Source organism: Callionymus lyra, chromosome 6 (assembly GCF_982586985.1).
Source record: "Callionymus lyra chromosome 6, fCalLyr1.hap1.1, whole genome shotgun sequence".
In the NCBI taxonomy this organism is placed as follows: domain Eukaryota; kingdom Metazoa; phylum Chordata; class Actinopteri; order Syngnathiformes; family Callionymidae; genus Callionymus; species Callionymus lyra.
In genome coordinates, this window is record NC_141823.1 from 1,079,337 (window position 1) to 1,094,077 (window position 14,741).

Below are 14,741 nucleotides of genomic sequence, written 5' to 3' on the forward strand. Positions count from 1 at the left end.
GTAGTAAGAGATTCATTCACAAAACTGCAGTTTTCAATGTTTCACTACAAGTATAAATAATACTATATTGTTGATGTAATTCATCTGATGATGGCAGACGTTCACGGAGTTGCTGGTTCAACGACGTCTTCTGTGGTGAGAAACGTTGTTTCTTGGTTCTGATGATGACCCGGTTCTAGTGTTGACATGTTTTCTCAGCCGAGCTGCTGGACCAGAGACTGTGTTCAGACCACGAAGACGGTTCTGGACTACGATGTCTTGACGAGCTGACCCCCCTGACCCGACTCTAGCTCCGAGGCGGACACGGGTCCAGTTGAGGTTCTGGACTACGATGTCTTGACGAGCTGACCCCCCTGACCCGACTCTAGCTCCGAGGCGGACACGGGTCCAGTTGAGGTTCTGGACTACGATGTCTCGACGAGCTGACCCCCCTGACCCGACTCTAGCTCCGAGGCGGACACGGGTCCAGTTGAGGTTCTGGACTACGATGTCTCGACGAGCTGACCCCCCTGACCCGACTCTAGCTCCGAGGCGGACACGGGTCCAGTTGAGGTTCTGGACTACGATGTCTTGACGAGCTGACCCCCCTGACCCGACTCTAGCTCCGAGGCGGACACGGGTCCAGTTGAGGTTCTGGACTACGATGTCTTGACGAGCTGACCCCCCTGACCCGACTCTAGCTCCGAGGCGGACACGGGTCCAGTTGAGGTTCTGGACTACGATGTCTTGACGAGCTGACCCCCCTGACCCGACTCTAGCTCCGAGGCGGACACGGGTCCAGTTGAGGTTCTGGACTACGATGTCTTGACGAGCTGACCCCCCTGACCCGACTCTAGCTCCGAGGCGGACACGGGTCCAGTTGAGGTTCTGGACTACGATGTCTTGACGAGCTGACCCCCCTGACCCGACTCTAGCTCCGAGGCGGACACGGGTCCAGTTGAGGTTCTGGACTACGATGTCTTGACGAGCTGACCCCCCTGACCCGACTCTAGCTCCGAGGCGGACACGGGTCCAGTTGAGGTTCTGGACTACGATGTCTCGACGAGCTGACCCCCCTGACCCGACTCTAGCTCCGAGGCGGACACGGGTCCAGTTGAGGTTCTGGACTACGATGTCTTGACGAGCTGACCCCCCTGACCCGACTCTAGCTCCGAGGCGGACACGGGTCCAGTTGAGGTTCTGGCAGGAGCCACAGAACCCGGTGATGGTTTGAGTTGCTCCGATGGTTCACCAAACCGTCAAAAACCTCTGACACGTTGAATTGTCTCTGTAATTACAGCCCCCCCTCCCCCCCCCCCCCCCCCGGCGCTGACCTCATCGCTGGCACCGGACCGGGTCCGACCATCGGCCCGGAGAGAAGCACTAAAGTATGACGGGCCACCCAACAAGTGCTCACTGTACCAACATGACCCACTTGTGCCGGGAATGTCCTGCTTGTCCGCTCGCGTTTGTCAAGTCGCCGTGAGGGTCTGCATGAGCGGTCCGGCCCGGCGAGCCCACCTACCACGACCCGCCGGCCCAGACGGTTCTGGCGCCGCACTCATGCGGAAACAACCCTGTTGACCACACATGCTAATGAGCGTCTGTTTGTTTTCCAGAACAACAATAACACACGTCGACCGATCACATGCTCCGGGTCACATGACGTCACAACAGGAAGTGGCTTGTTTCAGGTGACGGACGATGACGTGCGCGCAGGTCAAGGGTCAACGTTGAGATGAACTCGTCATCAAAAATGCTTTTGCTGTCGAATGGAAATGTTTTTAACCGAGTATGTTAGTTTTAAAGCAGATAGTTTGACTAGTTCAGGTTTATTTTGGACTAGATTTGACTGGAACGATCATGTGACGCGTCCAGAGTCACAGACTAATGTCACTACAGAGAAATAACACTTTTCTTTGAATCAAAACACATTTCAGACGATAATAATCAATTAAACACACGTTGTAATCTTTTGTCTTTTTTGTGCGACCCGCTAACAAATCCCTCACGATCCGGTGCTGGTCCCCGAACCGGTGGTTGAGAAACATCAACCTCATGCATGAAATAATTGTGTCGTCACTAAAAACAAACAATAAAGTTGTGTCTTTTTCATCCCACGTGACAACTAGAACTTTGTTTACGTTGATCTGACGTGAAATGACGTCATAATGAAGAAGGTTTCGTTTATTAAACACAGACCTTGACAGGAACTAACGTCTCGTTCTTTGTTTCCGGGGGATCACGGACTCCTGCGACACAACCGGATGTAGCTGGTTAGCGGATCAGTCAGCTGACGTTAGCACTGAAGCTAATGTCAACATAGAGTCTCGTTACTTTTCTGTCTTTTCCTCGGTTTTTGTTGTTTAATCCACGAACTGAAGATGATCAAAGCGATCCTGATCTTCAACAACCACGGGAAGCCGCGGCTGATCCGCTTCTACCAGTATTTTGTGAGTATTTACTGAGTATTTAGTGGGTATTTACTGAGTATTTAGTGGGTATTTACTGAGTATTTACTGAGTATTTCCTGTGAGCGTCGACGAGTCAAGATATGAACATTATTAACAGACACGTTTATTCATCGTTTAAACTCTTTATTATCGAACCCTCGTCACTGGATTATTGTGATATATTGTGTTGTTGTTGTTGTTGTTGTGTGTTCGTGATCAACACTGACACGGATGCACGCACCGTGACGTCACGGTGGGGAAGTGTTTGTTGTTTTTAAACCATAAACAATAGTTTATCATTAAATTGAACTTCATGATGTTTTTACTATTAAAGAGTGTTTTCAGGAATGAACGCCACCTAGTGGTTTATATTGATGCAGCCACGCGGAAAGATGACGTCACCACAATAGTTGTTATTACTGCTCTATGACTGTTTGATACACACATCAGTGGTGACAAGTGACTCACACACTTCACATTCAACACACACAGTGTTCATGTGGACTTTGTTGTGTACATTTTAAAATAAATATACATCAACACACACTTGAATGAACGTGAATGAAGCACCAGACGCACAACTCAACACACTGCACCTCCTCACGAGGTCCTCGCACACCTCTCTCCTGCAACTGTTGTGCTGACGGTTGTGCTGACGGTTGTGCTGACGGTTGTACTGACGGTTGTGTTGACTGTTGTGCTGACGGTTGTGTTGACTGTTGTGCTGAGGGTTGTGCTGACTGTTGTGCTGACGGTTGTGCTGACGGTTGTACTGACGGTTGTGTTGACTGTTGTGCTGACGGTTGTGCTGACGGTTGTACTGACGGTTGTGTTGACTGTTGTGCTGACGGTTGTGTTGACTGTTGTGCTGACGGTTGTGCTGACTGTTGTGCTGACGGTTGTGTTGACTGTTGTGCTGACGGTTGTGTTGACTGTTGTGCTGACGGTTGTGCTGACTGTTGTACTGACGGTTGTGTTGACTGTTGTGCTGACGGTTGTGTTGACTGTTGTGCTGACAGTTGTGTTGACTGTTGTGCTGACGGTTGTGTTGACTGTTGTACTGACGGTTGTGTTGACTGTTGTGCTGAAGGTTGTGTTGACGGTTGTGCTGACGGTTGTGTTGACTGTTGTGCTGACTGTTGTGCTGACTGTTGTGCTGACGGTTGTGCTGACGGTTGTGCTGACGGTTGTGCTGACTGTTGTGTTGACTGTTGTGCTGACTGTTGTGCTGACGGTTGTGTTGACTGTTGTGCTGGTTGACTTTTGTGCTCACTGACTTGTGTGCTGACGGTTGTGTTGACTGTTGTGCTGACGGTTGTGTTGACTGTTGTGCTGATGGTTGTGTTGACGGTTGTACTACGGTTGTGTTGACTGTTGTGCTGACGGTTGTGTTGACGGTTGTGTTGACTGTTGTGCTGGTTGACTTTTGTGCTCACTGACTTGTGTGCTGACTTGTGTGCTGACGGTTGTGTTGACTGTTGTGCTGACGGTTGTGTTGACTGTTGTGCTGACTGTTGTTTTGACTGTTGTGCTGACGGTTGTTTTGACTGTTGTGCTGACTGTTGTGCTGACTGTTGTATTGACTGTTGTGCTGACGGTTGTGTTGACGGTTGTGCTGACTGTTGTTTTGACTGTTGTGCTGACTGTTGTGCTGACTGTTGTATTGACTGTTGTGCTGACGGTTGTGTTGACTGTTGTGCTGACTGTTGTGCTGACTGTTGTATTGACTGTTGTGCTGACGGTTGTGTTGACTGTTGTGCTGACTGTTGTGCTGACGGTTGTTTTGACTGTTGTGCTGACGGTTGTTTTGACTGTTGTGCTGACTGTTGTTTTGACTGTTGTGCTGACGGTTGTTTTGACTGTTGTGCTGACTGTTGTGCTGACGGTTGTTTTGACTGTTGTGCTGACTGTTGTGCTGACTGTTGTGTTGACTGTTGTGCTGACTGTTGTTTTGACTGTTGTGCTGACTGTTGTATTGACTGTTGTGCTGACTGTTGTGCTGACTGTTGTATTGACTGTTGTGCTGACGGTTGTGTTGACTGTTGTGCTGACTGTTGTGCTGACGGTTGTTTTGACTGTTGTGCTGACGGTTGTTTTGACTGTTGTGCTGACTGTTGTTTTGACTGTTGTGCTGACGGTTGTTTTGACTGTTGTGCTGACTGTTGTGCTGACGGTTGTTTTGACTGTTGTGCTGACTGTTGTGCTGACTGTTGTTTTGACTGTTGTGCTGACTGTTGTTTTGACTGTTGTGCTGACTGTTGTTTTGACTGTTGTGCTGACTGTTGTGCTGATGGTTGTTTTGACTGTTGTGCTGACTGTTGTGCTGACTGTTGTTTTGACTGTTGTGCTGACTGTTGTGCTGACTGTTGTTTTGACTGTTGTGCTGACTGTTGTTTTGACTGTTGTGCTGACGGTTGTTTTGACTGTTGTGCTGACGTTTGTGCTGACGGTTGTGTTGACTGTTGTGCAGATGTTTGTGTTGACTGTTGTGCAGATGTTTGTGTTGACTGTTGTGTCGTCACAGGCGGAGGACATGCAGCAGCAGATCATCAGGGAGACTTTTCACTTGGTTTCTAAAAGAGACGACAACGTCTGCAACTTCCTGGAAGGAGGAAGGTGAGTCGACGACTTTAAACCATTGAATTATATACTTGATGTTTGTTGTGTTGTTTGTGTTGATCCACTTGTTGACTGAGATGATCAGAACCAGTGTGTTAAAGTGTGTATGTGCTTGTTCGTGACATCCATCATTGAAGTGTCTTCATGTCTTCTATGATGGAGAACATCACCTGTTGGTGTCTGACCTTCATGTTCTTGTTCTTCTATGATGGAGAACATCACCTGTTGGTGTCTGACCTTCATGTTCTTGTTCTTCTATGATGGAGAACATCACCTGTTGGTGTCTGACCTTCATGTTCTTGTTCTTCTATGATGGAGAACATCACCGGCTGGTGTCTGACCTTCATGTTCTTGTTCTTCTATGATGGAGAACATCACCTGCTGGTGTCTGACCTTCATGTTCTTGTTCATCTATGATGGAGAACATCACCTGCTGGTGTCTGACCTTCATGTTCTTGTTCATCTATGATGGAGAACATCACCTGCTGGTGTCTGACCTTCATGTTCTTGTTCATCTATGATGGAGAACATCACCTGTTGGTGTCTGACCTTCATGTTCTTGTTCTTCTATGATGGAGAACATCACCTGCTGGTGTCTGACCTTCATGTTCTTGTTCTTCTATGATGGAGAACATCACCTGCTGGTGTCTTGACCTTCATGTTCTTGTTCTTCTATGATGGAGAACATCACCTGCTGGTGTCTGACCTTCATGTTCGTGTTCCTCTATGATGGAGAACATCACCTGCTGGTGTCTGACCTTCATGTTCTTGTTCCTCTATGATGGAGAACATCACCTGCTGGTGTCTGACCTTCATGTTCTTGTTCTTCTATGATGGAGAACATCACCTGCTGGTGTCTGACCTTCATGTTCTTGTTCATCTATGATGGAGAACATCACCTGCTGGTGTCTGACCTTCATGTTCTTGTTCTTCTATGATGGAGAACATCACCTGCTGGTGTCTGACCTTCATGTTCTTGTTCATCTATGATGGAGAACATCACCTGCTGGTGTCTGACCTTCATGTTCTTGTTCTTCTATGATGGAGAACATCACCTGCTGGTGTCTGACCTTCATGTTCTTGTTCTTCTATGATGGAGAACATCACCTGCTGGTGTCTGACCTTCATGTTCTTGTTCATCTATGATGGAGAACATCACCTGCTGGTGTCTGACCTTCATGTTCTTGTTCATCTATGATGGAGAACATCACCTGCTGGTGTCTGACCTTCATGTTCTTGTTCTTCTATGATGGAGAACATCACCTGCTGGTGTCTGACCTTCATGTTCTTGTTCTTCTATGATGGAGAACATCACCTGCTGGTGTCTGACCTTCATGTTCTTGTTCTTCTATGATGGAGAACATCACCTGTTGGTGTCTGACCTTCATGTTCTTGTTCTTCTATGATGGAGAACATCACCTGCTGGTGTCTTGACCTTCATGTTCTTGTTCTTCTATGATGGAGAACATCACCTGCTGGTGTCTGACCTTCATGTTCGTGTTCCTCTATGATGGAGAACATCACCTGCTGGTGTCTGACCTTCATGTTCTTGTTCCTCTATGATGGAGAACATCACCTGCTGGTGTCTGACCTTCATGTTCTTGTTCTTCTATGATGGAGAACATCACCTGTTGGTGTCTGACCTTCATGTTCGTGTTCCTCTATGATAGAGAACATCACCTGCTGGTGTCTGACCTTCATGTTCTTGTTCTTCTATGATGGAGAACATCACCTGTTGGTGTCTGACCTTCATGTTCGTGTTCTTCTATGATAGAGAACATCACCTGCTGGTGTCTGACCTTCATGTTCTTGTTCTTCTATGATGGAGAACATCACCTGTTGGTGTCTGACCTTCATGTTCGTGTTCCTCTATGATAGAGAACATCACCTGCTGGTGTCTGACCTTCATGTTCTTGTTCTTCTATGATGGAGAACATCACCTGTTGGTGTCTGACCTTCATGTTCGTGTTCTTCTATGATAGAGAACATCACCTGCTGGTGTCTGACCTTCATGTTCTTGTTCTTCTATGATGGAGAACATCACCTGTTGGTGTCTGACCTTCATGTTCTTGTTCTTCTATGATGGAGAACATCACCTGCTGGTGTCTGACCTTCATGTTCTTGTTCTTCTATGATGGAGAACATCACCTGCTGGTGTCTGACCTTCATGTTCTTGTTCTTCTATGATGGAGAACATCACCTGCTGGTGTCTGACCTTCATGTTCTTGTTCTTCTATGATGGAGAACATCACCTGTTGGTGTCTGACCTTCATGTTCTTGTTCTTCTATGATGGAGAACATCACCTGCTGGTGTCTGACCTTCATGTTCTTGTTCTTCTATGATGGAGAACATCACCTGCTGGTGTCTGACCTTCATGTTCTTGTTCATCTATGATGGAGAACATCACCTGCTGGTGTCTGACCTTCATGTTCTTGTTCTTCTATGATGGAGAACATCACCTGCTGGTGTCTGACCTTCATGTTCTTGTTCATCTATGATGGAGAACATCACCTGCTGGTGTCTGACCTTCATGTTCTTGTTCATCTATGATGGAGAACATCACCTGCTGGTGTCTGACCTTCATGTTCTTGTTCTTCTATGATGGAGAACATCACCTGCTGGTGTCTGACCTTCATGTTCTTGTTCTTCTATGATGGAGAACATCACCTGCTGGTGTCTGACCTTCATGTTCTTGTTCTTCTATGATGGAGAACATCACCTGTTGGTGTCTGACCTTCATGTTCTTGTTCTTCTATGATGGAGAACATCACCTGCTGGTGTCTTGACCTTCATGTTCTTGTTCTTCTATGATGGAGAACATCACCTGCTGGTGTCTGACCTTCATGTTCGTGTTCCTCTATGATGGAGAACATCACCTGCTGGTGTCTGACCTTCATGTTCTTGTTCTTCTATGATGGAGAACATCACCTGCTGGTGTCTGACCTTCATGTTCTTGTTCTTCTATGATGGAGAACATCACCTGCTGGTGTCTGACCTTCATGTTCTTGTTCTTCTATGATGGAGAACATCACCTGTTGGTGTCTGACCTTCATGTTCTTGTTCTTCTATGATGGAGAACATCACCTGCTGGTGTCTGACCTTCATGTTCGTGTTCTTCTATGATGGAGAACATCACCTGCTGGTGTCTGACCTTCATGTTCTTGTTCTTCTATGATGGAGAACATCACCTGTTGGTGTCTGACCTTCATGTTCTTGTTCTTCTATGATGGAGAACATCACCTGCTGGTGTCTGACCTTCATCTTCTTGTTCTTCTAGTTTGATTGGCGGCTCAGACTACAAGCTGATCTACCGACACTACGCCACGCTCTACTTTGTCTTCTGCGTGGACTCGTCCGAGAGCGAGCTGGGAATTCTGGACCTCATCCAGGTCAGTCCTCGTCATCTTCTGTCCACCAGCAGATCACGTTCATGTCCCTGAGGAAGACACGACCTCAGTGATGTCCACGTGAAAGATTCTGTTAACAGGCAGTTGGTGCTCGAGTCCTGTGAGTTCACTCGTTCATGTTCACTCGTTCATGTTCTTCTCAGGTGTTCGTGGAGACGTTGGACAAGTGTTTCGAGAACGTGTGTGAGCTGGACCTGATCTTCCACATGGACAAGGTTGAACCACTGCACACACACACATCAGATGTTGTGATGATTGTTGCTCCTCACACGAGAACATCTCCCTGGTCTTCAGGTCCACTACATCCTGCAGGAGGTGGTGATGGGTGGGATGGTGCTGGAGACCAACATGAACGAGATCGTGGCTCAGGTGGAGGTTCAGAACCGCATGGAGAAGTCAGAGGTCAGTGGAGTCTTCGGTCGAACCCATGATCTGCTTCTAATCATGACTCGACGCACGCACACGCACACGCACACTCACACTCACACTCACGCACACTCACGCACACGCACACGCACGCGCACGCGCACGCGCACGCGCACGCTCACGCTCACGCTCACGCTCGCGCTCGCGCTCGCGCTCGCGCACGCACACGCACACGCACACGCACACGCACACGCACACTCACACTCACACTCACGCTCACGCGCACGCTCACGCTCACGCACACGCACACGCACACGCACACGCACACGCACACGCACACGCACGCGCACGCTCACACTCACGCGCACGCACACGCACACGCACACGCACACTCACACTCACATGCACACTCACACACACGCTCACACTCACGCGCACGCACACTCACACTCACATGCACACTCACACACACGCACACGCACACTCACACTCACATGCACACTCACACACACGCACACTCACACGCACACTCACACTCACACTCACACTCACACTCACACACACACTCACACACACACGCACGCGCACGCGCACGCTCACACTCACGCGCACGCACACGCACACGCACACTCACACTCACATGCACACTCACACACACGCTCACACTCACGCGCACGCACACTCACACTCACATGCACACTCACACACACGCACACGCACACTCACATGCACACTCACACACACGCACACTCACACGCACACTCACACTCACACACACACTCACACACACACTCACACTCACACTCACATGCACACAGACGCACACGCACACTCACACTCACACACACGCACACGCACACGCACACGCACACGCACACGCACACGCACACGCACACGCACACTCACACTCACACTCACACTCGCATGCACACTCACACACACGCACACGCACACGCACACTCTCACACTCACACTCACATGCACGCACACGCACACGCACACGCACACGCACACGCACACGCACTCTCACACGCACACTCTCACACGCGCACTCACACTCACACGCACACTCACTCACGCGCACGCACACGCACACACGCACACGCACACGCACACGCACACGCACACGCACACGCACACGCACACGCACACGCACACGCACACTCACACTCACACTCACACACGCACACTCACACTCACACTCACATGCACACTCACATGCACACACTCACATGCACACTCACATGCACACACACGCACACGCACACTCACACTCACATGCACACTCACTCACGCGCACGCGCACGCACACGCACACGCACACGCACACGCACACTCACACTCACACACGCACACTCACACTCACATGCACACTCACATGCACACACTCACATGCACACTCACATGCACACACACGCACTCGCACACTCACACTCACACTCACATGCACACTCACACTCACATGCACACTCACATGCACACACACGCACTCGCACACTCACACACACACGCACACTCACACACGCACACTCACACTCACATGCACACTCACATGCACACACACGCACACTCACACTCACACACACACGCACACTCACACACGCACACTCACATGCACACTCACATGCACACACACGCACACTCACACTCACACTCACATGCACACACACGCACTGGCACACTCACACACACACACACACACTCACACTCACACTCACAATCACACTCACATGCACACTCACATGCACACACACGCACACGCACACTCACACTCACATGCACACTCACATGCACACACACGCACTCGCACACGCACACGCACACTCACACTCACACTCACACTCACACTCACACACTCACACTCACATGCACACACACGCACTCGCACACTCACACACACACGCACACTCACACTCACATGCACACACACGCACTCGCACACTCACACTCACACTCACACTCACACTCACACACTCACACTCACACTCACATGCACACACACTCACACTCACACTCGCACACTCGCACTCACACGCACTCACTCACACACGCACTCACTCACACACGCACACTCACACTCACACTCACACGCACACTCGCACTCACACGCACACTCGCACACTCACACACGCACGCACTCGCACACTCACACGCACACTCGCACACTCACACACGCACGCACACGCACTCGCACACTCACACACGCACGCACACGCACTCGCACACTCACACGCACGCACGCGCACACTCGCACACACACTCACATGCACACACACGCACTTGCACACTCACACTCACATGCACACACACGCACTCGCACTCGCACACGCACACGCACACGCACACACACTCACACTCACACACACACACACACGCACTCGCACACTCACACTCACACTCACACTCACACTCGCACACGCACACGCACACGCACACACACTCACACTCACACTCACACTCACACACGCATACACACACACACGCACGCACGCACGCACGCACGCACGCACGCACGCACGCACGCACGCACGCACGCACGCACGCACGCACGCACGCACGCACGCACGCACGCACGCACGCACGCACGCACGCACGCACGCACGCACGCACACTCACTCACGCGCACGCGCACGCACACGCACACGCACACGCACACGCACACGCACACGCACTCGCACGCACACACACGCACTCGCACGCACACACACGCACACACACGCACACACACACACACACAGTTCTGTGACAGAAGAACCTTGACCATGATTAATCCAGATGTTCCTCAGGGAGGTCTCTCTGCTGCTCCTGCTCGAGCCGTCTCTGCCGTCAAGAACATGAACCTCCCAGAGATTCCTCGCAACATCAACATCGGAGACATCAACATCAAAGTGCCGAGCCTCTCCCCGTTCTGACCCCGCTGACCCCGCTGACCCCGCCCTGACCCACAGACTCCTCCTCATTCCTGCCAGCACCTGGACCCCAGGAGACCCCAGGAGACCCCAGGAGACCCCCCTCACTGAGAACATTTGCACAGCAGCAGGTCCTGCAGAGTCTCTGGTGTTGGACCTGCTGCGTGTCCAGGTGTGTGTGGCTCGTGCAGGTGTCACTCAAACACCTGAAGGTTCGTCGTCGTGAGCAACGAAGTTCAACATGTGTAAATATTGAAATGGTGTGTTTGTGTGAAGGTCACGACCTTGTCATCCATCAGGTCAATAAACGTGTCACGTCTCGTCACATGATCGTCTGCGTCTGTGGTTCAGAAGAAGGTTAAAGGTCAACTGTGATCTGGTGTCATGTAGTGAATGTTCTTCAAGACGCAGTAACTTCTCATGTTTTATTACTTTATAAAGTTGCTCGGAAATCTGGACGAACAAGAGGTTACGAGAGTCCATTATGACGTAATAATGGCTTCATTCCTCCTCCAGCTGGAATCACGCTTTGTTTATACAATGAGTCCCTTGTAGGTGGAGACCATTGATGACACGCGGTGACAAACCTCCATGTTTGACCAATCACAGCAGAGTTTGTGTGGTTATGGTCAACAAGATTTAATCTCCAGAACAACAGTGTTTTCAGTGGGCGGAGCTTAAGATCATTTTCTAATGTTGATATTTCAATGAAAAGAGTTTTGTACAAACACACACTGATGATACAATAGAGTCACACATCACAACAACACACACACACACACTGATGATACAATAGAGTCACACATCAGAACAACACACACACTGATGATACAATAGAGTCACACATCACAACAACACACACACACACACTGATGATACAATAGAGTCACACATCACAACAACACACACACACACACTGATGATACAATAGAGTCACACATCACAGATGTTTCTTGAAGGAGTCAGTAGATCATCAAACACAGATGTTTCTTGAAGGAGTCAGTAGATCATCAAACACACATGTTTCTTGAAGGAGTCAGTAGATCATCAAACACAGATGTTTCTTGAAGGAATCAGTAGATCATCAAACACAGATGTTTCTTGAAGGAGTCAGTAGATCATCAAACACAGATGTTTCTTGAAGGAATCAGTAGATCATCAAACACAGATGTTTCTTAAAGGAGTCAGTAGATCATCAAACACAGATATTTCTTGAAGGAGTCAGTAGATCATCAAACACACATGTTTCTTGAAGGAGTCAGTAGATCATCAAACACACATGTTTCTTGAAGGAGTCAGTAGATCATCAAACACAGATGTTTCTTGAAGGAGTCAGTAGATCATCAAACACAGATGTTTCTTGAAGGAGTCAGTAGATCATCAAACACACATGTTTCTTGAAGGAGTCAGTAGATCATCAAACACACATGTTTCTTGAAGGAGTCAGTAGATCATCAAACACAGATGTTTCTTGAAGGAGTCAGTAGATCATCAAACACACATGTTTCTTGAAGGAGTCAGTAGATCATCAAACACAGATGTTTCTTGAAGGAGTCAGTAGATCATCAAACACACATGTTTCTTGAAGGAGTCAGTAGATCATCAAACACACATGTTTCTTGAAGGAGTCAGTAGATCATCAAACACAGATGTTTCTTGAAGGAGTCAGTAGATCATCAAACACAGATGTTTCTTGAAGGAGTCAGTAGATCATCAAACACAGATGTTTCTTAAAGGAGTCAGTAGATCATCAAACACACATGTTTCTTGAAGGAGTCAGTAGATCATCAAACACAGATGTTTCTTGAAGGAGTCAGTAGATCATCAAACACAGATGTTTCTTGAAGGAGTCAGTAGATCATCAAACACAGATGTTTCTTGAAGGAGTCAGTAGATCATCAAACACAGATGTTTCTTGAAGGAGTCAGTAGATCATCAAACACAGATGTTTCTTGAAGGAGTCAGTAGATCATCAAACACAGATGTTTCTTGAAGGAGTCAGTAGATCATCAAACACAGATGTTTCTTGAAGGAGTCAGTAGATCATCAAACACAGATGTTTCTTGAAGGAGTCAGTAGATCATCAAACACAGATGTTTCTTGAAGGAGTCAGTAGATCATCAAACACAGATGTTTCTTGAAGGAGTCAGTAGATCATCAAACACAGATGTTTCTTGAAGGAGTCAGTAGATCATCAAACACAGATGTTTCTTGAAGGAGTCAGTAGATCATCAAACACACATGTTTCTTGAAGGAGTCAGTAGATCATCAAACACACATGTTTCTTGAAGGAGTCAGTAGATCATCAAACACACATGTTTCTTGAAGGAGTCAGTAGATCATCAAACACACATGTTTCTTGAAGGAGTCAGTAGATCATCAAACATAGATGTTTCTTGAAGGAGTCAGTAGATCATCAAACACAGAGATGGTTCCAAAGCTTAGGAGCAACAGTCTGGAAGGATTTCTCTCCTCTGGTCCTGAAGTTCAGGAACCATAAGTAGATTCTGATCCACAGACCTCAGAGCCCGAGCTGGGTTGTAAGTCTGGATCAGATCATGAAGGTCTGACCATGAATAGATCTGAAAGTAAGAACCAGAATTTTAAAATGATCCTGAAAGAAACTAGAGAAGAGTTTGAAGGAGAAATGTGAGTTCTTCTACTAGAGCGGCTCAGAGTATGAACTGCAGTCGAGACACATCCTTGTTAAGACACAAAATAAACACAATAGTGTAAACGACACAAACACATTATAATGTTGTGACATCATTTAAGTTTATTTTCTCACTTTAACAGTTTGTCTCCGTTTTGTTCAGTGTTGAACAAGAGACATTTGTCAACACCAGGTTTCTAAGTTTGACAGACTGACATAAGTCACTCAAGTACTGATTGGTAACCCGGGTTCCAATTACATCAAATACTTTGATGAAAAGACTACAAGGAAAGACGTCATCTGAGCAAGAGGAGGGTTTCATCTTGTTCACTAGTGATGAAATATCACCCAAAG

The 14,741-nt window shown here is 48.2% G+C and overlaps 1 protein-coding gene across 1 annotated transcript; it reads left to right on the plus strand.

Moving 5' to 3' along the window:
- Positions 1-2,251: 2,251 nt before the first annotated feature.
- ap3s2 (adaptor related protein complex 3 subunit sigma 2) lies at positions 2,252-12,059 on the plus strand. Its single transcript, XM_087793098.1, has 6 exons — positions 2,252-2,432; positions 4,957-5,048; positions 8,330-8,441; positions 8,603-8,674; positions 8,754-8,861; positions 11,612-12,059. The coding sequence occupies exons 1-6, from the start codon at positions 2,364-2,366 to the stop codon at positions 11,735-11,737; spliced, it is 579 nt and encodes a 192-aa protein (XP_087649224.1). The 5' UTR covers positions 2,252-2,363; the 3' UTR covers positions 11,738-12,059.
- Positions 12,060-14,741: the final 2,682 nt, after the last annotated feature.